Raw genomic sequence first — 27,861 nt, 5'->3', positions numbered from 1 at the left:
CCTGGGGTTTCACTTAATTGAACGCTCTTTAAAGGTTTGATGGATTTGGTCTGGATTGTTGTTGACTCTGCAGGACTGACATTTAATCAGACTGATTGACTTCACCTGCTGCTGATATAAACCAGGAGACCAGAGTCCAGCTGGTTCACAGCAGGTGAGACTTGGATTCAGGTGGACTTCATTGTTCCAGCTCATCTTTGTGGTTCAGTGTTTGATCGGGATTCTTTGGATCTAGAATCTGTTCAGACGGTAAAACGTTTTTTTTGTTCAAAGGGTTTGTTTTGTGTCTCTGAATGAAGTCACGTCTCTTCACTCACAAACTCAAAACTTCAACTATACGTACGTCAATACGTCTACGATTAATGTTCAGCAGATATTCATCAATAACAGTAACAGTTGTGATTGGCTGTAAACAGGAGCTTAAGTGTCCCTGAACTCAGTCAGCAATTAAACAGCTCAAATTTTAATCAGTTAATTTCAATATCAGAATCTTCTTTCAGTCCCTGAAGGCATCATAGAAATCTAGCTGGTGATGCGTTTAAAACTGTTTGACAGAACTCATTGATCACATCTGTTAAGCTGTCCATCGATGAGCAAAATTTCAGTCTGAACCTTTAAACGTTTTTGAATCTCACCATGACGTCCATTTAGCAGCTGTTCCGGAGCTTTTGACCATGTAACACAACTCAAAGCTACATCTGCTGATAAAGGCTTGAAAGCTCCAAAACAGCCGCTAAATGGACCTCGATGCGAGACGTTCACTGTTTTTAAAATGTCTGTTCTCTGCAGCATTATGTCGGCTGTTAAATCCGGATCGACTCTGCGGGGTCTGGTTCTGACTCCAGAGCGGATCCCGAGCTTCTTCATCCCGTCGCCCAGTCCGCGCCTCTTCCTCTCTCCGCGGCTTCACCGGAGCTCACCGGACCGGACCCGGCTGCTGTCCGACCCTGACGACAGTCCGGGAGGGAGTCCCGAGAATCGGATCAGCCCCGCGGCCTCCCCCCGCTTCCTGCTCCGCCTGCCGCCGCGGATCAGAGCTCCGCGCCGCGCCGCCGCTTCTGCGACAGAGGAGGCGGACACGGACCTGACGACGCGCGCGGCCATGTCGCTGCCTCACGTGGAGAAAGTGACCACGCCCTACGGATTCCGTGCCGTGCTAGCCGCGAGCCCGTGCACACGCCGGCGGGAGTCGCTGTTTCACCGGAACAAACCGGTGACAGTGACCGTTACAGAGCCGGATCAGCAGGACCCGAACCTGCAGGAACCAGTGGACCCTCCCCCGCCTGATAAAGGTCCTAGCAGGTCCCGGATCCCGCGGCCCGTCAAAGCTCTCGGTCTGCAGGTGATGAAGGAGCTGAAGAAACCTGCAGCCGCTCTGAAGGCGCTGAGTCCCGCCGCGAGGAGGACCGACACCCGCTGACGTCACATGACTGACACACCTGACAGGTGGACTGAGTCTGTCTGAGTAGCTCTACTGATCAGTAGCTACATTAACTTATTTACATCAAGTTTTAAACTATTTTAATAATAAAACTTTAAAATGTGCTTCACATGTTTCATGATCTGATTTAGATCCAGAAATAAAACGTCTGTCTCTGTTCAAACGCCTGTAAATAATCTGCTATTCATGATTTCAGTCACAGAGGAAAGTAACTAAGTACATTTACTCAAGTACTTGAGGTACTTGTACTTTGAGTATTTCCATGTGATGCTACTTTCTACATTTCAGAGGGAAATATTGTACTTTCTACTCCACTACATTTATTTGACAGCTTTAGTTACTTTTCAGATGAAGATTTGACACAATGGATAATATAACAAGCTTTTAAAATACAACACATTGTTAAAGATGAAACCAGTGGTTTCCAACCTTTTTGGCTTTTGACGTCTTACAAAAAGCAGTGTGTAGTCGGGGTCACATTTCACATGTCTATGAGTTGTTAACAGCTCCACCAAATAGTGATTTTTTTTCCCTCTAAACTTCTCACATGCTTTCATTTCAATAAATGTTCAAATGATCCAATATTTCAGCAAAAATCAAAGATTAGAGAAAAAGTCCAAAAAACTGAAAACAGATTTGTGTATCAGAACTTTGTTTTTTCTTCTTTCCTCTCCCATTAATCATCTCACCACCCCTCAGATTTATCTGCTGACCCTTTGGAGGGGCCCGACCCCTAGGTTGGGAACCACTGGACTAAACTAGCTAACTGTATATAAAGTAGTGTAAACTAGCTCCACCTCCAGCAGCTACAACAGTAACATGCTGCTCTAACACTGATGCTTCACTATTAATAATCTAATGATGTCATATATATATATAATATATCAGTCAGAGGGACCAAACCACTACTTTTATTACAATACTTTAACTACATCAAGCTCATAATACTTATGTACTTTTACTTCAGTAGGGTTTTTCATGCAGAACTTTTACTTTCAAAACACAACAGTACATATACTGTACATCAGATACTGAACACAGTACACAGTAGCTATAGGAGAAAAACTAAATGAATTAATACAATTAGAAACAATGATATTAAGATAAGTTAAATGGTAAATTATTAAATGAATAAACATTAAAAAAAAGACAGTTTATTTGACATCAGTGGTTTTATTAAATTTATTTCTTTAATATTTTGGAGAATATGTTGCTTTTTATAATTTGTGAGAATTAGTACTTTATATTATATTATAATATATAAACAAAATCACGTTTTAAAAGGAAAGTACTGTGACGTCTGCGCTCGCTGCAGAGTTGTTTACGTCACAGTTACGCCAAGACGCACCCCCGGAAATGTAGTTTTCAGAGGCGGATGCTTGTCGCTGTTGTGGCGGGTAAGTGTGTTGCTGCTTTAACGGAGCTTTCACGTAAAGGTTTATAAAGTCACCGGTACTGGCACCGAGCTGTTAGTGCTGCACCGGAGAGGCAGACCGACACCCGGACAGACTCACCGGGACAACTGTCTGCACCGGTTCATCATGCTAACGTTAGCCGGCTAGGTGCTAGCATGCTAACTCAATACACAGTAACTGCAGCCTGAGCTGCCGGTGAGGCGCTAACAGAAGCTAACTGCTAACTGACAGAGCTGACACACAGACAGACAGACCGGAGAGTTTCAGTGTGAATACCGCGTTAATCCCGCAGTTTGGACTGTTTTCATTCATTCAGACTGAAACTCAGCGTCATTTGCATTTGCAAATAAACAAATATTGTTTTTAACAACATGGATGTTGCAGCTGCTTCTGGTTTAGATAACATCTTATTATTGAGCTTTATTTTCAAAATGTTCCTTCACTTACCTGCCATGAGCCGGCTCAGAAAGTCACAATAAAAAGGGAGACCACACCATAGCAAACATTTAAACAAAGACACTATTACACAAAATAACCAAAGTGAATCAGATTATAGGTTCCAATAAACCGAATTAAAGAGGTGACAATTATTTCAAGTATGTCAGTGATGTCAGTACAGTGTGTGAGGTCTTAATGATGTGTGCGTGTTAATGTATCAGTGGCGGCTGATCATTCAAAAAATTGTGGAGGACAAGAGATAAACCAACCCACGGCTTTATTGTTTTATTTTGGCAGTTTAATAGTGATTTTAAGAGCACTTGGAAAAAACTAAATGGAGTTATGAATACTCTCCTTTTCTTTGGATCTTGTAAGGTAGGCAGAGGCAGAGCGGCTGTTGGCATCAGGACCCCAAACCAAGTTTATATGTGGTTAATAAATGAACGGCACACATACAGGAAGGCCAGAAATAAGAATCTGTTGTGGAAGTTACGTGGCAAACAATTTGTGATGGTTGTGAAGAGGAAATGAGGTGACTCTGAAGTCTTTAGCAGCTTGCTTTGTTAATTTGGCATCTTTGCACCAAAAAAAAAAAAAAAAAAAAAATCTTTAAAGAAAAATGAAAACCATCTAATTGCACCAGCTGCAACAATATTATTTATAATAATGATGATAATAATATAGAGGATTTAGAAAACAAAATAAATATTCTTCTATATCAAGTACATTAAAATGTTGCAGCATCCTCTTCAGACTTTTCTGTTTTAAAATTGATTTTTCTAAGCTGGTGGATTTCCATCCACATCAGCAACATTTGATCCATGCAGTCATTTGTGAAGCCCATTATGCCACATATCAGCATCCTCTCATCATGGAAGACGTCTCTGGATGTCTCTGTTTGTGTTCAGGCTACAGCAGGTTGAGATACTAGTCCTGAGGCAGCCGCTCGGAGTTCACTGACCTCAACTCTAATAGAGCAGGAAACGTGTGGAGACAATGAAGAGGACTGTCAACAATTACCAATCTGTTCCTTTCATTTAAATTCTTGGCATTTTATTTAGGACTTATTTTAGTTTGGTTTATTTGCAGCAATTTCTGACTGCCCTCCAAACTAAGAAAAAAGTTGCCAAGGAGTTGTTATATTTTGGCGTGCGAACATTTGTAGGCTATCCCTGGATTAAATATGTGTGTTGTGGTTGATTGTAAAAAGTGTCTTTGCAAATATGAAGGGCTAAATTCATGTTTACAATTCAGAAATTACTTTTCTGTTATTGCGATAATATTCGATGAATTGTAATATGATTACAGTGGTATATCCCCTAATGGACCCTGGTAGTCCTTGGACCCAACCAGAAGTGGTGTTTAGTTTTACTTTTATCTAGTAAAGTTTAGGGATGGGAATCGAGAACCGTGAAGTATACTGTCAACTTTCTACGCCATCACCGCAGAGCAGAGCAGCAAACTCCAGCAATAACAAATGAGATCAGACCAGCTGACCAACACACACATTAAACATATAAAACCAACACTGAGGTGTGTAAAAGAGAAGAGAATAGAAAATAAGAAGAAAATAACTCAGTGCTCAGTCTGCGTCCGTTCAGCACCTCGTACAACAATGTCTTTCTCTGGAGCAGCAGAGAGGCTGCTCACTGCTGGAGACATGACGTTAATAACACAGCAGAGCAGAGAGGCTGCTCTCCACTGCTGGAGACATGACGTTAACACAGCGGAGCAGAGAGGCTGCTCTCTACTGCTGGAGACATGACGTTAACACAGCATAGCAGAGAGGCTGCTCTCTACTGCTGGAGACATGACGTTAACACAGCGGAGCAGAGAGGCTGCTCTCTACTGCTGGAGACATGATGTTAACACAGCATAGCAGAGAGGCTGCTCTCTACTGCTGGAGACATGACGTTAACACAGCATAGCAGAGAGGCTGCTCACTGCTGGAGACATGACGTTAACACAGCATAGCAGAGAGGCTGCTCTCTACTGCTGGAGACATGACGTTAACACAGCATAGCAGAGAGGCTGCTCTCTACTGCTGGAGACATGACGTTAATAACACAGCATAGCAGAGAGGCTGCTCTCTACTGCTGGAGACATGACGTTAACACAGCATAGCAGAGAGGCTGCTCTCCACTGCTGGAGACATGACGTTAACACAGCATAGCAGAGAGGCTGCTCTCTACTGCTGGAGACATGACGTTAACACAGCGGAGCAGAGATGCTGCTCACTGCTGGAGACATGACGTTAATAACACAGCGGAGCAGAGATGCTGCTCACTGCTGGAGACATGACGTTAACACAGCGGAGCAGAGAGGCTGCTCTCTACTGCTAGAGACATGACGTTAACACAGTGGAGCAGAGATGCTGCTCACTGCTGGAGACATGACATTAACACAGCATAGCAGAGAGGCTGCTCTCTACTGCTGGAGACATGACGTTAATAACACAGCGGAGCAGAGATGCTGCTCACTGCTGGAGACATGACGTTAACACAGCATAGCAGAGAGGCTGCTCTCTACTGCTGGAGACATGACGTTAATAACACAGCGGAGCAGTCCACCTCCCTCAGTTTATTATTCTTATACAAGCAGGAGACTGTAAGATGCATTCAAATGAATGAATTCATTAATTAACACAGTTAACTTTTGGTTGTGGACCATTTATCTCATCGACCAGTTATGTTTAATATATTCATCAGCATACAAGGTCATTGATAAACAGTGGAAATAATAAAACAGTTGTTTGAACCGATAAAAAATCTAACCGATAGGCAGAATCAATAATGGCATCGGTATCAATAAAATCTTAGCAATTCCCATTACTAGTAAAGTGATCCCAAAATCCTTAAAATAACTTAAAAATCACAAATGGAACTAGAAAATAGTAATGCTGCTCACCATCGTTGTCCTTCGTTTGTGGGAGATGTTCCTTGCTTCCTCCTCTTTCTCATCGGCGTGGCGGATGAGGTGGAGGAGGAAGTGCTGTCATCATCAGTGACATCAGTACTCTGCTGCAGACTGTTCTGCCAGGTGTCACCAAGACCTCCGGTCTTACAATCACAACACCTTTAGCAGTTGTTATTACAGTGAAATCTACATCCTGATGCCTTCCGATTAGAAGGCATCAGGCATCATCACTAATTTCATGATAAAACTAAAATTTCTTTGTACCTCTCCCTGTTGAGTTATTCTTATCTTTGACTTTTTTAAAGCCATCTAATAATGTACTCCACTTCCTGGATACCTTACCATGGTCAAATCTTTCACAGAGCTGGTCGGTGATCCTCTGGGCTTCATCTTACTCTGATTGACAACAAAACTAAAATAAGATCAGCAAACAGGTTCATACTTCACTTACCGGTCATAGTTATGCTCTGTTAACCTGCACTACACGCCCAAAACTTAACTTTACACTGCAAAACCAGTTTCAACACTGTGTAGAGGAATCATTAATGATGCCATTTCATTGTATTCAACATACCTGCTGCTGATTGGACAGAGGCAGTCTGGTACTCAGACGCTGTGCTTTAATTAAACCCAATCAATATTGGGTTTAATTTTTTACAAATTACATGTGAGCAAAAAAAGTGATATGTGATACATGAATTAATAAAGAGTTTCTTACCATCAACCAAACATTAACTTTCATCCACCATGTTTCTGCGTATAGGACGTCTAGTCGGTAAGTCGTGTACCATAAATTTTTGACGACTTTCTGAGTCGTTCCAACTTTAGGGGGCGTTCATGTTAATTTTTGCGGTTGGAAACTTGTTTTTCTGATTATTCAGACACTACATGAATGCAGGGTGATATGAGAGATCCGGACAGCAGGAGCATTTTAATCAGAATTTCAATAATGGATTTTTTTCCAAAGAAGAGAGAAAAATTATTTTATAATGATATTTAGATTTGGTAATGGTTTATTTCAACCAATTACTCTTTTTTTATATTTTGGTCTCCCTCTTGCCTCTGAGAACATCTTCTACATCTGTGGACGAGCCTCCTCTGAAATGTATGAGTCGGTGTCGAAAGCAAAATAAATAACTAGCTTGAAGCAGAGAGAGTGAATGATGACAACCGTTACTGCAGGGGAGACACAGACACATTAGAAACAGATAGAAACTCCCAGATGGCACCACACCTGACTTAAATAATGATTAAAATATTAATTACAGCTGAAATGATGAGTTTATAAATTAATAACTTGATTGACAATAAAATAATCAGCCACTATTTAGAAAATTTAATGATCACTTTCTTTGTTTGTCTGTTTTATATCTTTGTAAACTGAATATTTTGGGGGTTTTAGACTGTTTATGTCACCAGAGCTGCAATGATTAATCAATTTGTTGCCAACTATTTTGATAATTGATTAATCATTCTAGTAATTATTTTTTTTAAAAATGTCCAAATTCTCTGATTCCAGCTTCTTAAATGTGAATATTTTCTTCTTTTTTTTTTAGTCCTCTATGACAGTAAACTGAATATATTTGTTGAGGACAAAACAAGACATTGAGGACGTTGTCTTGGGTTTTTGGAAACAGTGATTGACGTTTTTCACCATTTTCTGACATTTTATAGACCAAACTATTAATTGAGAAAATAATTGACAGATAAATAGATAAGGAAAATAATCCTAATATGGACTCTGGAATCATCAATTGATCAAGAATATCATCTACAGATTCATCAATAATGAAAATGATTGTTAGTTGCAGCCCTAGCTAACATTCAGCTCATTGTGGTTTTAATTAAAAATGTTTAAATCATTCAAACAAGTGAAAAAGTTACAAATAACTTCAGGTACATTAACAACAATAATAAACATTGTGAAACACCAAACGATTTATAGATTAATTGAGAAAGTAATTGGCAGATTTATCAATAATGAAAGTAATGGCTAGCTGCACTCGTTTCTTTCTCTCCATCATTTAAACGTGTTTTGAACGTATCATTAACACTTGTTTGACTCACGTTGTTTTGATGATGTCACTGTTTCAGAGGTCAGAGGTCATGCTTCTCCACAATGAATTCGGTCCGCAAACGCCTCAAACTGGCCCCGTCCAGAACCCAGACTACTGTCACCAGCAACAACGCCAACAACCTTGTCGACCCCGGTGCACGGAGCGTCCGAACGCCACGCTGCAGTCCTCAGGCTGTCTCCCATGATGCTTCGCTGTTGCCCCCACCTGCAGCTCCTGCAGGCGGCGGAGCTGAGGAGGAGGAGGAGGAAGAGGGTTACCTGCTGGTGGAGGAAGACACCACCGACTCCAGCCTCGTCATCACCATGGGTAACGCAAACGCACACACACACACACAAACACACCTAGTGAGGTCACCTGTCTGTCCAGCTTCAGGTTTTATTTGTTTTTAAAGGACAGGTGTTTCTGATGGCCATAATGTGATAGTTTTACATTTCAGTTAAAAAGGTTTTAGTCACGTGGACGTTCTACAGATTTGGTTTCCACTCATTTCAGAGACTTGGAGTTTAATAAAAGTTCATTTGAATCAACGTTTGAAGTCATATAATAATAATTATAATAATAAACTTTGATTAATCATAAACGTCTGTCTCTCAGAGGACAGTCAGGTGGAGCTGAAGGCAGGAAGGAGGAGAGCAGTGAGGAAGAGGAAGAAGAAACTGACTGAGGAAGAGGAGGAGCAGAGGGGCGGAGCTTCAGAGAGCGAGGAGGAGGAGGAGGAGGAGGTGGGAGTAGACGTGGAGATTGACAGGCAGCTGGACCAATCACTGGAGACAAAGTCCAAACAGCACAACTTGACCACTGTGAATGTCAAGAACATCATCCATGTGAGTCACACCTGCACAGGTGCTGCCTGTTACCCAGCATGCATTTCACATAAGCCAGCAGTGATGGAGGACTTATTAACTTATTAATTTATATTAAGCTGGTTGATCTTTATCTTTAATATTAACTTATTATTAGACAGCTGTTAGTGTCATTTAATAGTTTTTCAGATGAGATGATAACATTAAGATTTTGAACATGTGTTTTATTTATTAAAATAATGCCAATAATAAATTAAGAAACCTTTGACCTTTGACTTACAGGAAGTGATCACCAACGAACACGTGGTGGCCATGATGAAAGCTGCTATCAACGAGACCGAAGCCGTCCCTCCGTTTGTGAGTGTCTTTGCGTCTCTTGTGTCTCCGTCCAATCAGAGTGGAGGGGCGGAGCTCAGTGTTGTAAGTGTCTGAATCCACCTGCAGCTTCACAAACCTGTTTTCTGTTTTTTTTAGGAGCCCAAAATGACTCGATCGAAGTTTAAAGAAGTCGTGGAGAAGGGAGTGGTGAGACACCTGTCTGTCTGTCTGTCTGTCTGTCTGTCTGTCTGTCTGTCTCTCTCTCTCTCTCTCTCTCTCTCTCTCTCTCTCTCTCTCTCTCTCTCTGTCTCTCTCTCTCTCTCTCTCTCTCTCTCTCTCTCTCTCTCTCTCTCTCTCTCTCTCTCTCTCTCTGTCTGTCTGCCTGTCTGTCTGTCTCACTCTCATCCTGTATATTTCCTGTCAGGTGATTCCAGCCTGGAACATCTCTCCCATCAAGAAAACCAGTGACGTCAACAAGGTAAAATGTCAGTTTCCTCCCAGCAACAAACATTTCATACAGGTCAAAGTTTTGTCATTAATTACCTCTGATGTTGTTCTTTTGTCACATTATGAACAAAATTTCAAAACATTGTCTAATACTTTAAACTCACGATGCACTGATACCAATACTGATATCAGATATCGGTCTGATACTGACTCAAATAGCTGGATTGGGTATCGGTGACATGGGGCCGATCTGGTATTGCATACCATAGCTTTAATAAATAACAATTCAGTAAATTTATATTGATGTATTTATTTGTTATATTTTGTTTTACAAAGTTAGGAAAGCAATGTTTAAGTCAAACCTGATGTTGTCTTACACATAAAAGAATGATCCCAGTCTCTTCCACACAGTGAAGCAAACAGCATATTAATTAAACAAGCTTATTAATTATCAGATCGGTACTCGGTATCAGCCGATACCCAAAGCTCAGGTATCCATATCAGGACTGAAAAAGTTGGATCGGTGAATCCCTTTAAACAATAGAAAAAGGAAAACTCTTTCTGACATTTTAACAAAATTTAAATATTTTATGCTTTTAAACATTAAAAATAAAATGTAAACAACTTCTAAGTAAAATCTATATATTTTAACCAATATTTTTTTAAAAACCTTTCTTATAACCTTTTAAAACTTTAAATAAAATTGAAAAAACAAACTTTTTAAAAACATTATAAGCAGTTAGAAAAAAAAATTGCAACATTTTAAACAAATTTTAAATATTTGTAACATTTTTTACAACATATTTTAAAACAAGTTTTTAAATTTTTTAAACAAATTTTAAGCCCTTTTTAAAACTTTTCTTGTGTGTGTTTCAGGTTTAAACATTTTCATTTCTTTGACAATGAGGTCCATCTATCTATGGATAAATAACACTGAAGCTCCCATGAAAGAGAGAAACAGATATAATTTAAGATGCAGGACACAATTAGGAAACACTGGGTTTTTGTTTGTTTTGTATATAAATTAAAGATAAAACGTTGATTAAGTTAAACTTAAAGCTCAGACTGTTTGTGTATCTTCAGGCTCCTCAGTTTGTCGACATCCCTCTGGCTGAGGAAGACTCCTCTGATGAAGAGTACCGTCCTGATGAGGAAGAGGAAGACGAGACAGCTGAAGATGTGAGGCTCTGCTCTGATTGGCTGCAGTAAGGTTTCATGCTGATGACTTACTTTGATTATTTACTGATTGATGTGTTGTAGACATTCCAGGAGAGCGACATGGAGAGCACGGCTTCGTCTCCCAGAGGAAGTCGACTGAACAAAGTGGATGAGGACAGCTGCAGCCCCTGGCAGGTAACTCTGTCACGACGTTTTCTAACTAGAAGTAGTTTAAAATAGGGAGGCAGGAAACTATACTACCTCAACTTGCAGGTTGCAGTGACCCCTTGAAAGTCTCCCTTCTTTGGGAAGAAGGAACTGAAGGTGATCTATAGTTGGAATATTAAACTGCAGTTTGCTGTTAGTTTCTGTCCTGAATGTTCATCTCTCTATAGAAGCTCTAAACCTGCCTCCTCTCTGTTGTGCTTGGTCAAATCATGGTCACATGACAACACATTGATGTATTCATTAACATGAAGATTGTCTCTTGCCTCTCCCTGTTAGACTTCTCGCAGCCGATCCAGGCGTTTTAGGGCAGGGTCTGTCTCAATGGGCCCTCCTCCTCCTCCCAAAGCTCTGCCTCCCAAAGCAGTGCCTGACAGCACCTTCCTGGAGAAGCTTCATGCTGTGGAAGAGGAGCTGGCTGTGTGCATGGAGCCCTACCAGGTAACACCGAAAAACACATCTTCCACTAACACAACACCAGATGTTAAAACATGTTAGTAGGTCTGACATTTGATTTGATTAGATTTGATTTATTGATTGGGACAGTGTGCAGTTTTAAATATTAAAGATGCACTGCACCAGAGTTAGTTTGAAGCTAATTTGCAGCCGTAGTCCCCCACAATCAAAATATACAACAGCAACAAACAGTACAAAGCAAAAAAACAAACAAACAAAAAAAAAACAGAACACACCATACAAAATACAAAGCTACACATAATAGCACATCACATACACCTACAATGTCAATTAGAAATTAATATTTGGACCAATTTTTGGAGCTTTAGGAGCAGTTGGCGGAGCAGTTGGTAGAGCTTTAGGACCAGTCACTAGAACTTTAGGACCATTCGCTAGAGCCTTAGGACCAGTTGTTGAGCTTCAGGGCCAGTTGTTGGAGCTTTAGGAACAGTTGGTAGAGCTTTAGGACCAGTCTCTAGAACCTTAGGACCAGTTCCTTGAGCGTTAGAACCAGTCACTAGAGCCTTAGGGCCAGCTGTTGGAGCTGTAGGACCAGTTGGTAGATCTTTAGGACCAGTTGTTAGAGCCTTAGGACCAGTCACTAGAGCCTTAGGACCAGTTGCTAGAGCCTTAGGACCAGTCACTAGAGCCTTAGGACCAGTTGCTAGAGCCTTAGGACCAGTCCCTTGAGCGTTAGAACCAGTCACTAGAGCCTTAGGGCCAGTTGTTTGGGCTTTAGGACCAGTTGTTGAGCTTTAGGGCCAGTTGTTGAGCTTTCAGACCAGTTGGCAGATCTTAAGGACCAGTTTAAGTTGTGTTACATACATTTTTATGTAAATGACCACGTTTGTCACATTTGTAATGTTCTATATAGTCTCTCTGTTTGATAGGGGGATGTCTTTAATGTGGGTCCTGATTATTTGGACAGTAGACAGAATGTATGTACAGAGTTTGATGTTTTGTACAGGATGAGTTGTCGGTTATGGAGGGAACATGGTGAGTGGTGCTGGATCAGGCAGCTCTGGGTTCTTTTTAATTTCAGGTACAGTTCAGTTTTTGAACCTGTGAAATTTAGTGTGAAGGGTTTGCTTGTGTGGCGGCTGTTCTGACTTCCTGTCTCAGCTGGAGGATTGAACCAGACTGATAGACTGTGTGGCGGCTCTGCTGCTGCTGCTTCTTTAGCGTGGTTAGCATGCGCTGGTACTGCCTATGGTTGTACTTCAGTAGCATTTTATTGAATCTGTTATATTTCTGCTCAGCTCTCAACATGATATCTACAGTTATATTGATAACTAAAACTCACAGATTCACTCTAGATCTTTTGTTGTGTGTGTCTCTGATGAATGTTTACAACCAGAAAATGAGCTGAGCAGCAGAAAATATGCTTCAGTTATTGATCTAATATTCTTCTGAAGCCTTGTTGGTCATTTAAGTCACTGACTACAGAGAGAACATTAACATTAATGATCTCCAGCTGACATATTTGGTATTTCAACTGGCGAAAGTGACGGTCAGCCCTGAAGAAGCTGCTGTCTGAATATTTAGCACATCTGTGCTAATAAATGAGAGTGAGGAGAGATGAGCAGTTGATAAAAGGTTTTGTTTCCTTAGTTAGTAAATGTGTGTTTTTTTGTAAATGAGGAACTGGACGTAAAGCAGAACTGGAATCAGAACCAGACTGAGTCGGAGGACGAGGTCGGTCTGATGGCGTACCGGACTCGGTCAAAGCGTCCTCTACGCGATGTCCCGTTGGGCCAGCTGGAGGCGGAGCTCCGAGCCCCTGACATCACACCTGACATGTATGACTCCAGCTCTGCCCACGAGGACAGGGAGTGGACTGATTGGCTGAGAGGCTTGATGACCACAGAGATGGACAACGAAGGTCTGACTGAGTCGAGAGTGTGTGTTTACTGTGTGTGTGTGTGTATGTGTTTCCTGTGTATGTGTCTGTATGTTTCCTGTGTGCGTGTGAATATGTCTGTGTTTTACGTGTGTGTGCGTGTGTGTGTGTTTCCTGTGTGTGTGTGTCTGTGTGTTTCCTGTGTGTGTGTGTCTGTGTGTCTGTGTGTTTCCCATGTGTGTGTGTCTGTGTGTGTGTGTGTTTGCGTTGCTCACGCAGTGTGTCTGTCTCTCTTTCAGAGGAGTGTGATGATGAAGATGATCCAGAGTACAACTTTCTGGCTGACATCGATGAACCGGACCTGGAGGATTACCGTGACGACAAGGCTGTCCGCATCACCAGTCAGTACACACATACACACACACACACACACACACACAGAGTTTGTTATCAATTGATTGATCGTGATTAAATGAACAAAATCTGATCAGAACACCTGTATTGAGTGTTTATTATTATCTCTGGCTGATCAATAATCAGCAATGAGGGTGAGTTTCAGCTCTGATGTTCTTTGTCCTGCAGAGAAGGAGGTGAATGAACTGATGGAGGAGTTGTTTGAGACGGTGAGTCTCCTTAAACTTAATCACACGCACAGACCAACAGACCACATTTAGCAGAAAGCTGAAACTGCAGCGTGAGACTTAGACATGTGTCTGTATTCAGGAAGTAGTCTGGTCCCATTGTAGGTCTTTGATTTATAGTTCACTGCAGTGGTTCTTCTCGTGTCAGGCTTCCATTTTACAGATACAGATATTTTTAGCCACGTTAGCAGCGTAGATATCTAAATATCTCAAGTATGTGATGGATTTTCATGAAACTTGATTCACACATTCATGTTCCCCTCAGCATGAATTGTAATAACTTTGATTCTGTGACTTTTCATTTAGCGCGATCATCTGGTCAAAATTAATGTCTTCTTTCCCTTTCTCCCTTTGCTTTGTTCTGTTTTTGTGGGCTTGAACTTTGAATAGTATAAAAACACCCTAACAAGGCAGAAAGAATGGCTTGTTTTTCTTTTGATCCATTGAGATGCACAGTACTATTATTATTATGTTTCTATGTTTTGACTGTAATTCTCATTATTAAACTGACATTGTTTCCTCTTCTCATGCGCCATATTTCTTAATAAAAATATATATACAATAGAGCAGCATGTCTGTAAAAGGAAACACATCAGACTTTTGGGAAAGAAGAGAAAAACAGGCAGGAGCTGTTCCTCTGTTTGTTTTGATGTTGGTTGTTTTGTGTGTTCTTAGTTAAAAGAGGATCTTGCAGGACAGGAAGTGGATGATGAAGGCCACGAAGAAGAGGAAGAGCTGCAAGAAGAAACACCAACTGTACAGACACAAACAACACAGGAGCAGCACAACACGTATGTAACACACGAACATACAAACACACACACACACACACATGCTCCTGTCTCACACTGACTTTGGTTTCATCACAGACGACTGAGCGACGACGAGGCGGAAGACGGACCAATCACAGAGCTGCGTACAGTGAAGCAGCAGCTGGCGTTGATCAGGAAGAGACAGCAGACTCACACACACTATAACACACACACTCGCTGTCCTGAGCCATACACACTGAAATTGGACAAACTGCAGAAGAAGAGACTGCAGCAGCAGCTCCAGCAGGTACACACACACACACACACACAAGGAAACAACAACGCAGATTTGTCCTGTTGTTGTTTGTATTTCCTGCTGCATGAGTTGGATGTAATGAATGAATGAAAGGCAGAAATGCAGCGAGCATCTGTAAATCATCTGTTGAGTGTTTGATGCTTTTATTTCTGCTTTAGAACTAAACAACATGAAACAATCAGAAAATAATGTTTTATTTCTCTCATTCACTGGCTTTGTTCTCGCTACCACCGCTCCCTCTCTCCATTCACTCTCTAGCTCGCCCGACAACCACCGCCGCTCTGTCTCTCTTTATTTATTTATATATCTTTTGAGAGAGATGAGCCAGGAAGCTGACAACAAAGCCTAACTTCACTTTGAACGTTAACAAACAAAGAGAAATATCCTCCCCTCGTCCTAAATTAATACTAGAGTACTTCCTTGTTTTATGAATGAAGTGGCACACAAGTTGAAGCAGCTGTGTTGTCTGTGATGACCAATCAGCAACAGTCCTCCCTGCAAACCCTGCCCCCAAAGTTCCTGTACTTGTGGAAAGTAAAAAAAAACCCCAGCAGGGACTTTCTGGGAGGTAAAACAATCTCCCCGAAGCTTCATTTAGATGCTGGTTCGTCTGGTGGAAAGGAGGTAGAGGAACTGAGTTCCTGCAGTTGAAATGCGACTTCTGACAGCAGACACACAGAGTCTAATTAAACTACCTGTCTGTCTGTCTGTCTGTCTGTCTGTCAGCACGTCCAGCTGTTGGTTCAGATTCACCTGTTGAGTTCACCTGTGGCCAAACTGCACAGTGAAGCTGAGACCACCAGACAGTTCCTGGTAACACAAACACACACACACACACACAAGCAATCAATCAGTATTTTAATGAGTAGCGTTCAACTATTGTTTTCTCAACAGTATAATGAAGACTCCTGTTTCACTGTTACTTTCAGGGTTGTGTAGGATTGTAGAAACAACCCCTCAGACAATTCTTATTTATTGACTTAACTGTTTAGTCATATTTGTTTTGTAGAAAAGGACTGCATCTTTCAAAGAAACTCCTGCAGAAATCAACAACAGCTTATAAACTCAACTAACTCTCCTCAAACTATCCATAATTTTCTAAAAGAAGCTGCTGTGTAACTGTGGTGGTTTGACACACAAAACTCCACACTGAGAGTATTTTTATGTCAGTTAAAGAAAAAATACAAACTAAACCACCTTCACACTTTTTGAAGTTGTTTCTACCTGCAAATTACTCAGAACATTTATAATATATAAAATTAAAGGACCTTAAAATAAAGCGTCACTAAACAGAGACCAGAGATATAACCGTAACTATAACTATAAAATACTATTTGCTAAGTAAACACTGTTCAATGATGCTATAATACACTGTACATTAACACACACCAGGTGGATATTGAGTAGTAAGGTGCAGGATTGTCCATGGATGTCAAAATGAAGTGTTCAATTGTTTACAGGAGTATATTGTTCTTTCCAGGAAGTCTTTTAGGAAATTACATACCTGTAAAATAAATAATTTCAAAATAAATCAATTCACATTTAAATTTCCTCTGTGTCCACATACACCACATTTCTCTTTCAAATATTTCTATTGTGAAGCATATGTACCGCAATGATACAGGCTTTTATAGTTGTATAACAACAAAAGATAAACAACTCAATGGAGGGAAGAAAAAAAAGGCAAAACAAGACAAAAAACAAACAAAAACACACCATAGAGCATACAAATCAAGTAACGTAAATAATGTTCATCCACATCAGATTTAAACTGCCTGCTCCTCTCCGATTGGTCCAGCCTCCTGTGTTGCCATGACAACCTATCTCTCTCTCTGTCTGTCAGTTTGAGTTGGACCTGTTGGCTCAGAGAGGTGAGCTGCTGATGTCACCAGGTGTTCCAGGTTTCTGCAGCTCCTTCAGAGCCTCCAACCTGCAGGAGGCGCTGCAGCTGCTGGAGGAGCTGCGACAGGCTCCCATCACCTACCTGCCGCACAAACGCACACCTGATGCCCGCGGACACAGTGAGTCTGCCTGCCGCTCGGAATCATGGGACATCTGCGGAGTTCTGTCCTCTTAAAGGGGCAGTCCACGCGTTTATTTACAAATCATCGTCAGCTTTTAGATTGATAGATAATTCTGTACACAGATTGTCAATACTCAGAGTGATCAGTTAGTCTGATTTATTTTAGTTTTGTGCCTTATTTTAATGCAGCTGAATCTCAGCTCCACTTGTTGGAGGATTTAAAGACATTCAGGGTTTGTACCTTTTCAGATGAAGATTTGACACAATGGATAATATAACAAGCTTTTAAAATACAACACATTGTTAAAGATGAAACCAGTGGTTTCCAACCTTTTTGGCTTTTGACGTCTTACAAAAAGCAGTGTGTAATCATCTCACGACCCCTTAGATTTATCTGCTGACCCTTTGGAGGGGCCCGACCCCTAGGTTGGGAACTACTGGAATAAATTAGCTACCTGTATATAAAGTAGTTGAAACTAGCTCCACCTCCAGCAGCTACAACAGTAACATGCTGCTCTAACACTGATGCTTCACTATTAATAATCTAATGATGTTATATATAATAATATATCAGACAGAAGGACCAAACCACTACTTTTACTGCAATACTTTAACTACATCAAGCTCATAATACTTATGTACTTTTACTGCAATACTTTTAAATACATCAAGCTCATAATACTTATGTACTTTTACTGTAGGAGGATTTTTCATGCAGGACTTGTAATTGAGTATTTTTACATTGCTGTATTGGTACTTTTAGTGCAGTAAAGGATCTGGGTACTTCTTCTACCACTGCTCACAACAAGATGAACAGAATGAATCATTTATACCCCCACCTTCATCCTTCAACAAACTCTACCTTTTTCCTTTTGTTCTGTGTTTTATTATTAATGGATAATCAATTTATATATATATATACAGGTGTGTGTGTATATGTGTGTCTCTCTGTGTGATAACGTGTGTTAACATGTGTGTGTTCAGTGCGGTGTTTCCCTGTCATGCCGGCTGAACTGGCCTGGCTGTTTGCCACTCGTCCGGTCTTCCTCTACCCGGAGCTGCTGCCCTCTGTGAGCCTCGACCCCGCTCTGTACTGCCCCCGCCGGACGGCCGCATTCACTGTAGCTGAGGACTGGTAACCACACACACACGTTGGTCTCTCTATAGTTATGAGGGCTCTCACTGACATAATGCGTTCCCCTAACCCTTACCCTAATTCTAACCTTAACCCTAAAACTGGCAATTTTATATATTTTTCCTATTGTCAATAAATCTCATGTTTGGATCCAAACCAACAATGAACTGATCTACTAACAAGTATTTTGTGTGTATCAAAACCTGATATATGTTATTCTTATATATAGTGCAGCGGTGTGACTCAATGACGTGTTTTTAATAGTTTCTGGACAACAACGGAGGAATAAGATATATCAGCTTTGATACACACACAATACTTGTTAGTAGATCAGTTCATTGTTGCCTTAGATCCAAACATGAAGATTTATTGACAATAAGAAAAATACAGAAAATCACCAGAATGATCCTTTAACTCTTAAAAAAAACGTGAAGTTGTGACGGCCGCCCAAAATGTCCTCACTATGATGGTTTTAATAAAAATTAATCTACACAAACATAGAATGACATATAATCACACCCAGAAACACCTGTAACAATTGATTTAAATACCTGTTCTGTTTAACTGGATGTGTATGTTTATGTGTCTGTGTGTTTGTGTGTGTGCAGCCTGCTGGTTCTGGGTCTCAGGAACATGGAGGGGTCATGTGATCCGACCAAGCTGGTGTCTCAGTTCTTACTGAGGAAGACTCTGGTTCAGGTCCGACGGAGAATCCTGCAGTGCTGCAGACCCGGTTCCCCCGACAACATCGTCAAGGTAGCACACACACACATTCTGAATCTCCCTATCTTAAAGTGTTTCCACTTTAACAGTTGTGTAATTAGAAGGCTAATTAACACAAACTAAACTTGCTGAGTGAACCTTTACAAACATCTGAATCCTGACCTGACACTTTCCAGTGTACAGTATGGACTCTCCATTCCAGCACACAGCAGCTTCACTCCTGAATCCTGCAGGTTATTGTTACTCAGTGCAGCTCTCTCAGACTAAATGACTGGGAGCTGAGAACTGAGGACATGTCCTTGTGAGGGCTCTCCATTGACATCATGCATTCGTTAGACCCTTAAAACAGCCCTTTGAAGGTGTGAGAACAAGCCAAAATGTCCTCACAAAGATAGACATACAAGTAAAGATACCTCAAACAGCTGATTTGAATGTGGGTTATGTGTGTGTGTGTGCAGGCGTTCAGGTATCAGCGTGTGTTGTGGTCGATGCCGGTGGCGTGTGGTGGTGTTGACGCAGCAGAGCGACGTCCTCCAGTGGAGAGAGAGGAGAGCGTCATGCCTCTGTGGCTGGTGGTAAGTTACAGACATCACACATCGACTGCAGCCTGTTTCTGTTCTCATGATCAATACCTGTGATCAGAAACACACTGCAAGAGACGACAAAGACACGTTTATATATTGAAGACTCTGTCACGTATATTCCTTCAGCACAGCTCAGCCTTTGCTCACTGAAAGCAAACAGCTGATTGATTAATTCATTTCTTGAGTAACTAAAGTTTGGCTGTTTACATTAAAATTAAGGCTGCAACTAACAATCTCTTTCTCAGATAATCAATTAATCTTTTGGTTCATTTCAAAGATGTTCAGTTTACTATCAAAGAAGGATATGAAAACCATAAAATATTCACATTTGAGAGGTTCGTTACCCATCATTTATAACTACAGTTGTATTTATAGTAGAAGAGCAACCAGGTAGTGACAGATCTGAACAAACTATAACAGGCTAGTTAACAAGTTAGCATTACCTTCACTCCTCTGGTCACATTTATAAAAGAATAAAAACTAAATCTGAGGCATAAACTGAAAGGCAAAATGTATAACTGAAGTTATAGTTAACAAATAAAACAACATTACATTAGACTGTGGCTACCAAGCATTTCAGCTGAGTCATTGTCATGATAATGAATAACAACAGCAGGGAGCATTGACAGTTAGGAGTATTGATTAGTTTAATAATGAACCTATGCTATTCTGCCGACTCGTTAGCTAGCTCTGAAATTTCCTAGGAACTAGTTTAGCAAAAGGTGGTTTAAGCCTCCAGATCCAAATTTAGTTAGTAACATTAGATGAAAACATAAATAATAATCACACTCATTAAATATATTAAAGATCTCCTCCAGACATGTATTAAGACATATAAGTACTCTGCTGGAACAATAATGTGTGTCTGATATTGTTATTCCACAAAAAAATATAATTACCACTTTAAAATCCTTGAAATTACATCTACTGCTTCTCCCTCATTAAAAATCCCAGAATATATGGAAATGCAAATATATTTCATCTCATAAGTTTTCCTGCTGGACACCAGATGTCTCCTCCTTCACTGTAAAGTTCTCAGTGTTGTTGAAACTTGGAGCCAATGACAAACTTTCCACTTTCAGCAGATGAATGAAAACAAAACAAACATCCAACTGAAGGAACTTTTATCAATTCAACATCAAAACATTTGGTATCTTATTTTAAATAAATAAATACGTAATAAGTCTTTTCTTACAGAGGAGTCTTCCTGTCATCTACCCGACCATCAAACACTTCAACAGTCCCTCTGGCTCCGCCCCTGAGACCCCGCCCGCCTCAAGGTGTGTTCGAGCTCGTCAGAGTCACCTGACCTTCCTCCGTTCCGCCTCCAACACCTACAGCTTCCCCGCGGGGACACGCTACCCGCCCCGCCTGCCCCCCAACCTCGACTTCCGCCGCATCGGCTTCGTCCTGCTGCAGCAGCCCCTCCCCCCTCCCTCCTCCTCCTCCCCACCTCCTCCTCCCAGACCGCGCTGCACCCGAGCTCTCAGCCCTCCCCGAGTCCTCCTCCGCCACCTCCTCCTGAAGACTGAGGCTGACATCACCACCTCCACCGTCTCCATGACAACCAGAGAGCAAATCAGACGCCACTACCAAACCCTCGCTGGCCTGAGGAGGAGACGATTGGCTCTGCCTCCGGCAGAGAAATCCACCCTGAACGGAGGAGGAGGAGCAAGGAGTGACGAAGAGGAAGCACTGACTCCACCTCCTATTCCTGAAGGCCCCGCCCCCTCTCAGGTGGAGCTGCAGCAGGGAGATGATGTCATCAATGTGGGAGGGGAGGAAGATGATGACGTTAAAGAAGAGGAGGACGAGGAGGAGGAGAGTGACGTCCTGCTGGCTCTGTCTGAATCCTCGTCCAGTGTCGCTCCCGATGATGACCTGCCTGACCCTGAGGAGGCGGAGTCAGACAGTGAACAGGAAGTTACTCTGACACCACAGAGAGCAGCAGCAGGAGAAGAAGAGGAAGATGAAGATGGAGGGATGTCTTCAGATGAATCCGGAGCGTCCATCCTGCAGCTGCAGGTGTGTTGACGTTTCCAAACAAAATTCTCAACCGAGACATGATGAAGATGTTTGTAATGACAACAAATGTGTGTGTGTGTGTGTGTGTGTGTGTGTGTATGTGTGTGTGTGTAGGAGAAACTGTCATCAGAGGGAACTGATGATGATGATGAAGATGATCAGAGGGAGTCGGAGGACGCAGCATTTGCTCAGGATTACCTCCTCAGAGTAAGAAGGAAACTTCACTCCCTCCAGGATTTTGCAGTTTTTGTGTGATTATTGCGGCCGAAATGTTTGATTTTGCAGCGGTTTTTATCAAAAATTGTGATACAGTTTGTGATATTTTATCCGCTCTCTTTGCAGTAAAATTGCAGGAATTGGGGAAAAATTGCACTTGAAAGAAAATAATGCGATTTTTTTAAAAAATTACTAACAGTGAAGAGTCATGTAATCACTTCTCTGGATAAAAAGCATCCTGCATATCACAGAAAAACTATATTTCAGTGCCAATTTTTAAATGTATTTTCTTAACATGAGAACCATGGGCTCAAAGTTATATAAAAAGAAAAATACTGTACTTGAGTTCCATTTATAAGCCTTTATTAAAGAACCAGTGTGTAGAATTTAGTGGCATCTAGCAGAACGGACTTGGCAGAAATGGAATATAATATTCATAAGTACGTTTTAATTAGTGTTTAATCACCTGAAATAATCGTTGAAAGAATCGTTGTGTCTTCATTACCGTAGAATGAGCCTTTATATCTGCAGAGGGAGCAGGTCCTCACCACTAGATGCCACTAAAGTCTACACACTGGTCCTTTAAATAAACTTTCAACATCAGCACCAAATAAAATCAGCCAATAATACCATTAAAATAAATCCATTAACATAAAAATATAGTTTGATTTCCAAAGTGCTCATTTTTATGTTTGAGGTAGATTATGTCTAAACAACATCAGCTTGTGTTCTGAATGAAACCTCATTTGGAAACATGTTTCCTCTCCATAAAACATAAAAGGCATCAAGAGAAAATGTAAAAGCAACATAAGACAATATAAAAAGACATTTAAATACAATTAAAATGGGTTAAATAGATCTCTCTCACTGAACGTTACAACTAAACAGCCAGAAGTTAGTCACACTCAGTGGGTTGACAGCTCATGTTCATGTCCAGAGTAGCAGGAGAGCAGCTCTGTGTTCACGCTGCCCTCTGAAAACAACCATGATCACAATAATGGAAATGGTTGGCAGTCGCGATACTGTCAACTCGTTCCACCGCAGTTTATATTGAAAACAGCATATCAGCAAACGACTAATCTGATCCGGACCAAACCCTTAAACCAGTCAGCAGTGATGTCAAATTAACATTAAAATGTATTAAAAAGTCTAAAATTAGTGTTGATGAAACCTGCAGTACCTGAATATTTTCACCATATATCAAGGTGACATGTTGCATCCTGATCGGTCCAGAGAAGTGATGACCTGCTCCTGGATGTGATTCATGTACGGTAACGTGTTGGTGTTTGTCTGTGCTTCCTGTTTCCTGTGCAGGTGTGCGATGCAGTGCAGGTGTGTCCAGGTCGCGCTGAGCAGCTGCTGCAGCTGTTGGAGGAGTTTTCTGCAGCGGGGCCCCCGGGGGCCCCGGAGGGTCTGTATGACAGACTGAGCTGTGTGCTGCGGCCCTGGCCTCAGCTGCTCAGAGACTTTGCCGCCTTCCTGAACCAAGCTCAGGCTCGCCGCTGTGGACTGGTGAGTGACATCACTCTGACGCAGCCATGATGTACTCAGTACGGACCGAGCCCACCTTAATGCTTCTTCTTCTGTGGTTTCTCCCCATCAGCTGTTGGAGCAACAGATGTTTGAACACAGTCGGCGGTTTCTACGGCGACTGGGGCAGAGCCTGGGAGAAGGCTCCGCCCTCTACAAGCAGGTGGTGTCAATGCTGCAGGGAAGCTCCACCCCCCCACCTGAGCACATGGAGCAGGTAAAATGATGACCTTTGACCCCTTCAGCAGTCACATGATCATCAGTTTTTAACAACATAAACAAACCTTTAGTTTAGTTAATTTAAAATAATATCAGGATCAATCACAGTATTGATCACTAAGCTCTTCTGATCAGCTCTCTGTCATCTTTCAGATCTCGTCTCTCCTCAAATGCCACCCCGACCTGCAGCAGGAATTCTCGGAGTTTTTCCAGCTGCTCCATGCCCAGTCATCTCCTGCAGCAACCAGCTCGGAGACCACAGAGATGGACTGCGTTTCCCAGAATACTCCTGACAGAACCAGGAAGACGTCTGAAGAGAGCGAGACAAGAAGTGACAGACAGGAAGAGGAGGAGTCAGAGCGAGCGGTTTGTGCCAAAAACATCTCGATGAGCTCCAATGGAGAGAAAGTCGTCATCTGGACCCGGTCAGGACAACATTTAACATTTCAAACGTTTTAATTTGATAAAACTTAATTCACAGGTCCAATAGTTTCCTGCAGTCTCCTGGATCTGATCTGATCCGATCTGATCTGATCTGATCCGATCCAATCCGATCTGATCCAATCTGTGAGTGTAGATTTATAGGATGATTTGATATTAATAAGAGGAAATGTTAAGATGAGATAATAAGCTTCTCTGATCCTGACTCATCTAATCATGATTAATGTTGATAACACTCCCTCATCAGATATCTGACACTTCCTGTGTGAAACAGAATCTATGCCAGTTTTCCCTGCAGATTAAGTTTGTAAATGTTCCCATTTTAAACTCTGCTGACTACATTATTCATTAAGTGTAATTTATTTTTGTGTAAATCAGAGTTTCTTCCAGTCAGTTTAAAGTTGACTCAGAGACTTTTAGGTGGCAGCTCCATTTTACAGAAAGAGTTTTAAAATTAGTTTGAAAGAACAGATTTTCTTTTCTTTTCATCCTTTTTGTTGAGTTCAACTGTAACTGCTGCCAGAAAACTTCTAGACTTCTGAATAGACTGATTTCACATTTAATAAATTAGAAAAAATATCTAAAAAACATGTTCTTACTTTGTCATTATGGGATATTGTGTGTAGAATTATTTACCTTAAAAGTCAATTAAATTATATTTATGATCACGGATGTTTCCTGTTTCAGCGAGGCGGACCGCGCCATCCTGACCGCCTGTCAGCAGCGAGGAGCCAATAGGAAAACATTCAGACACGTCTCCGCCCAGCTGGGAAACAAGACCGCCCAACAGGTGAGTGGGGGGGGTGGAGCTTCTGCAGCTTCTGCAGCTGACTTCGTCTTTGAATATTTACATGTCTGTTTCCTGTAGGTGAGCCTTCGTTTTCACGACCTGATGAATCTTTTCCACTCGGCATCCCAAAAATCCACTTCCTGTTCATCAGAATGCCAGCCAATCAGCAGGCAGGAAGCAGCTCCAGACTGAACGATCACAGCCAATCACAGACGAGACTTCAAAGCTGAGAATCTGATCCGGATTTTCTGATGATGTGGATCAAACCTGTGACGTTTCAGTTACAGACTCCACACAGAAAAACAAACAAACAAACAAACAGACGACAGGATTCATTCAAACTGTCTGTTGATTCCAGACTCTTCTTTGAGTCTAAAGTGAACAGTAAAATGAAATGAAAGGTCGACACTGTGAACGTCTCTAGAAGGACTCAGAATGTTCCGCAGTTCTTGAAGTGTTGTTAGAACGTGTCTAAAGTCTTTCTAGAGTTCTGCAGAAGGTTCAAAGGTTTCAGGTAAATCGTAGAATCTCAACTGAATTCAGTACAAAGACTCTTGAACAGATTCATCGTGAGTGAGTGTATGAATCACTACAAGTGTTCTGTATCCAGAACTGTGTTTGTTTCATAGATTCAGGTTTAATTTAAACAACTCCAGAGTCCAATGGAAGGAATCTAGAAATAATATGAATCACTCTGAACGTCTCTAGAAACATTGAGGACGATTGGACTCAGAACATCTGAACGTTCTGAAGAACTCCAGAATGACTTTAAATAAAGTCTAGATCTGTTGGTCTAAACTGGGGAAATTTTCACATCTGAGAAGTTGAAACCATCAAATGTTTTTGGTGTTTTTTGCTTGGTCGACCTAAACGATTAATCGATAATTTTCTGTTGATTGACGTATCGTTGCAGCTTTAGTTTGATCAGGATCCTTGAATCAGACCTGTTAGTGTGAAGATAAAACCTGTCAGCGTTCTCTGCTGGACAAACTGTTTCTGAATGAGCTCAAACACTTCTTTGATATTTATAGTTATTGATCAGACCACAGATATATTGATTCATCTGTGGATCTGTGGTTTGGATCCTTCCGAGCAGACAGACGTGTCCTGTTGAATCCTGTCAGCTGACTTTACTGCAGTAGTTTCTAACTTTGACAGGGAGGTGAAGCTCAGCGTGTTGGAGAGAAGTTTCGTTATCGAATATTCTGAACATTATTTTCAGGATGAAATCTGTAAAATGTCAAAAATGTCCAAAGTTTACTGAGATAGAAAAGAAAAAAGCAGAAAATCTTATTATTAATCTTATTTTTGCTTTGAATCATTGATTATTGAAATAGTTGCTGACTAATTTTCTTATTGGCTGGTCAATAAATCAGGTAATCACTGCAGCTTGAAGGAGTTTGTGTTTAAACGTGAAGGAAACAGCTGATTCTTCTGTAAAAGCGTTCTGTTGTAACGAAGCTGTCTCCTTGAAACATTAAAATATTGATCAGGTTTTAGAGTGAACTGATCAATCATAGCCTTAAATCATTAAATTCTTTCTTAGTTTACCTGACAGACATCTGAAGGTCAGCTTGAGGAGAATATTGATCTTAAATCTGTACAATGTCAAGCAGCAACTTTAACATTTAAGTTTTTTTTAATGCTTCAAACACTTGAACTTTTCAGGATTTTTCCTGTTTGTGAATATTTTATTTTCTGACGGCAGCAGCAGGTTTCATCTTCCCGTGATGCACCAGAGTTAAACTAGAGGCCTTATGTGTGTTAGTAAAGGTTGTATAGATGTTCTGTGAAGGTTTTATACATGTTTGTTTATTCATATTGAATATGAATGCATGAAGGTCGATTGTTTGCTTCAATAAAACATTTTTACGTGTTTTTCAAACCGTTTTGATTGATTGATTGACTTAATTCAATACTTTGAAAAGAAAACATGCAGAGGCTAGCTTCTCATACACATTCTTACAAAGTTATCAAGGATAAAACACAATAAAGCTAGAAAGCATATTCCCAAACTAACTGTCAGATGTTTGTTTTATCAGATAAAGTGTCTGATTTAGCAGAAGTTTCCACACAGACTGTTCTGTAAAATCTTTACTTTAATCTCAGACTGATGGAGCTTTTTTCTCCAGAGGTGAACATGGATTGTGTTTTATAGATGATTTTTATGTAATTTTTTCTTCTTCTTTTGAAAAACTTTAAACTAAATACCACCTTTGTCAGTCAGTTATTGTTATTTACAAATTAAGGTTCCAGTTTGCTCTTATTGTTTCCCCCAAAAGAGAAAAAGATTGAAATAATAAAAACAGACAAAACATAAATTAAGACAGAACACCCTGCCTATTTTTGGGGTTCTTTTTTATACATTTTATTCTATATCTACTATAAATAGATTTGTGTGAATATCAAGGAATCAAGAAAAAAAAAGATGATTAAAACGATATTGTTTCAATCCAAACACATCCCACCTAATGAAAACACTATTAAAATAATCTCCATTGTCTTTTCAGTCAAATAAATTTTCATCCAGCATGCAAACACTGACTTTCTTTCCTTCAATCTGTTGTCCTGCACCTGGATATAGGACAGGATGTGCACACAGTTACCTTTCTATCAAATAAATAAAACATATGTAATATAAAGATATCGCATGGACAAAACAACTAAGGAATGATTTAATTTGTTCAACAGGTGTGTTGAAGCACCTCACAAACACATTTTGAAAGAGCTTCAACTACAAAAGCAGTGTTATCGAACCAGCATCAGATTAAGACAATATTCTTTATATTCAATCCCACAATTTAATCCCACCTAAAAAGACATTCCTGTACCAAATATTACTGCAACACAATCTTGAAATTAAGCTCCTAAAATGAGAAAGAGTGAATAAAAATCTGCAGCCAAAGGTAAAATGTTCTCATTGACAGCTTC

General features: G+C 40.8%; 2 protein-coding genes across 3 annotated transcripts; both read left to right on the top strand.

The window, feature by feature from the left end:
- Positions 1–52: 52 nt before the first annotated feature.
- On the top strand, positions 53–1,545 carry LOC122970087 (C2 calcium-dependent domain-containing protein 4C-like). 2 transcript variants are annotated; one of them, XM_044336201.1, is made up of 2 exons: positions 53–154; positions 790–1,545. In XM_044336201.1, exon 2 carries the CDS (start codon positions 794–796, stop codon positions 1,418–1,420), a length of 627 nt encoding a protein of 208 aa, XP_044192136.1. In that variant the 5' UTR covers positions 53–154; positions 790–793; the 3' UTR covers positions 1,421–1,545. The 2 variants fall into 2 exon arrangements, with proteins under 2 accessions (XP_044192136.1, XP_044192135.1); XM_044336200.1 differs by having other exon boundaries at positions 139–249.
- Positions 1,546–2,748: 1,203 nt separating this feature from the next.
- gon4la (gon-4 like a) lies at positions 2,749–26,815 on the top strand. Its single transcript, XM_044336070.1, has 26 exons — positions 2,749–2,838; positions 8,305–8,594; positions 8,883–9,112; positions 9,374–9,448; positions 9,566–9,616; positions 9,834–9,887; positions 10,940–11,035; positions 11,117–11,209; positions 11,519–11,680; positions 13,337–13,577; positions 13,835–13,936; positions 14,118–14,158; positions 14,852–14,967; positions 15,046–15,235; positions 15,971–16,057; positions 17,088–17,265; positions 18,252–18,402; positions 19,011–19,158; positions 19,584–19,700; positions 20,907–21,734; positions 21,849–21,941; positions 23,265–23,462; positions 23,554–23,697; positions 23,853–24,124; positions 24,828–24,930; positions 25,009–26,815. The coding sequence occupies exons 2-26, from the start codon at positions 8,330–8,332 to the stop codon at positions 25,120–25,122; spliced, it is 4,149 nt and encodes a 1,382-aa protein (XP_044192005.1). The 5' UTR covers positions 2,749–2,838; positions 8,305–8,329; the 3' UTR covers positions 25,123–26,815.
- The last annotated feature ends 1,046 nt before the right edge of the window (positions 26,816–27,861 follow it).

The sequence above is a fragment of the Thunnus albacares genome, chromosome 19 (genome assembly GCF_914725855.1).
Source record: "Thunnus albacares chromosome 19, fThuAlb1.1, whole genome shotgun sequence".
NCBI classification, from domain to species: domain Eukaryota; kingdom Metazoa; phylum Chordata; class Actinopteri; order Scombriformes; family Scombridae; genus Thunnus; species Thunnus albacares.
The sequence above is the reverse complement of the archived record's forward strand: the minus strand, read 5'-3'. Positions and strand labels throughout refer to the sequence as shown.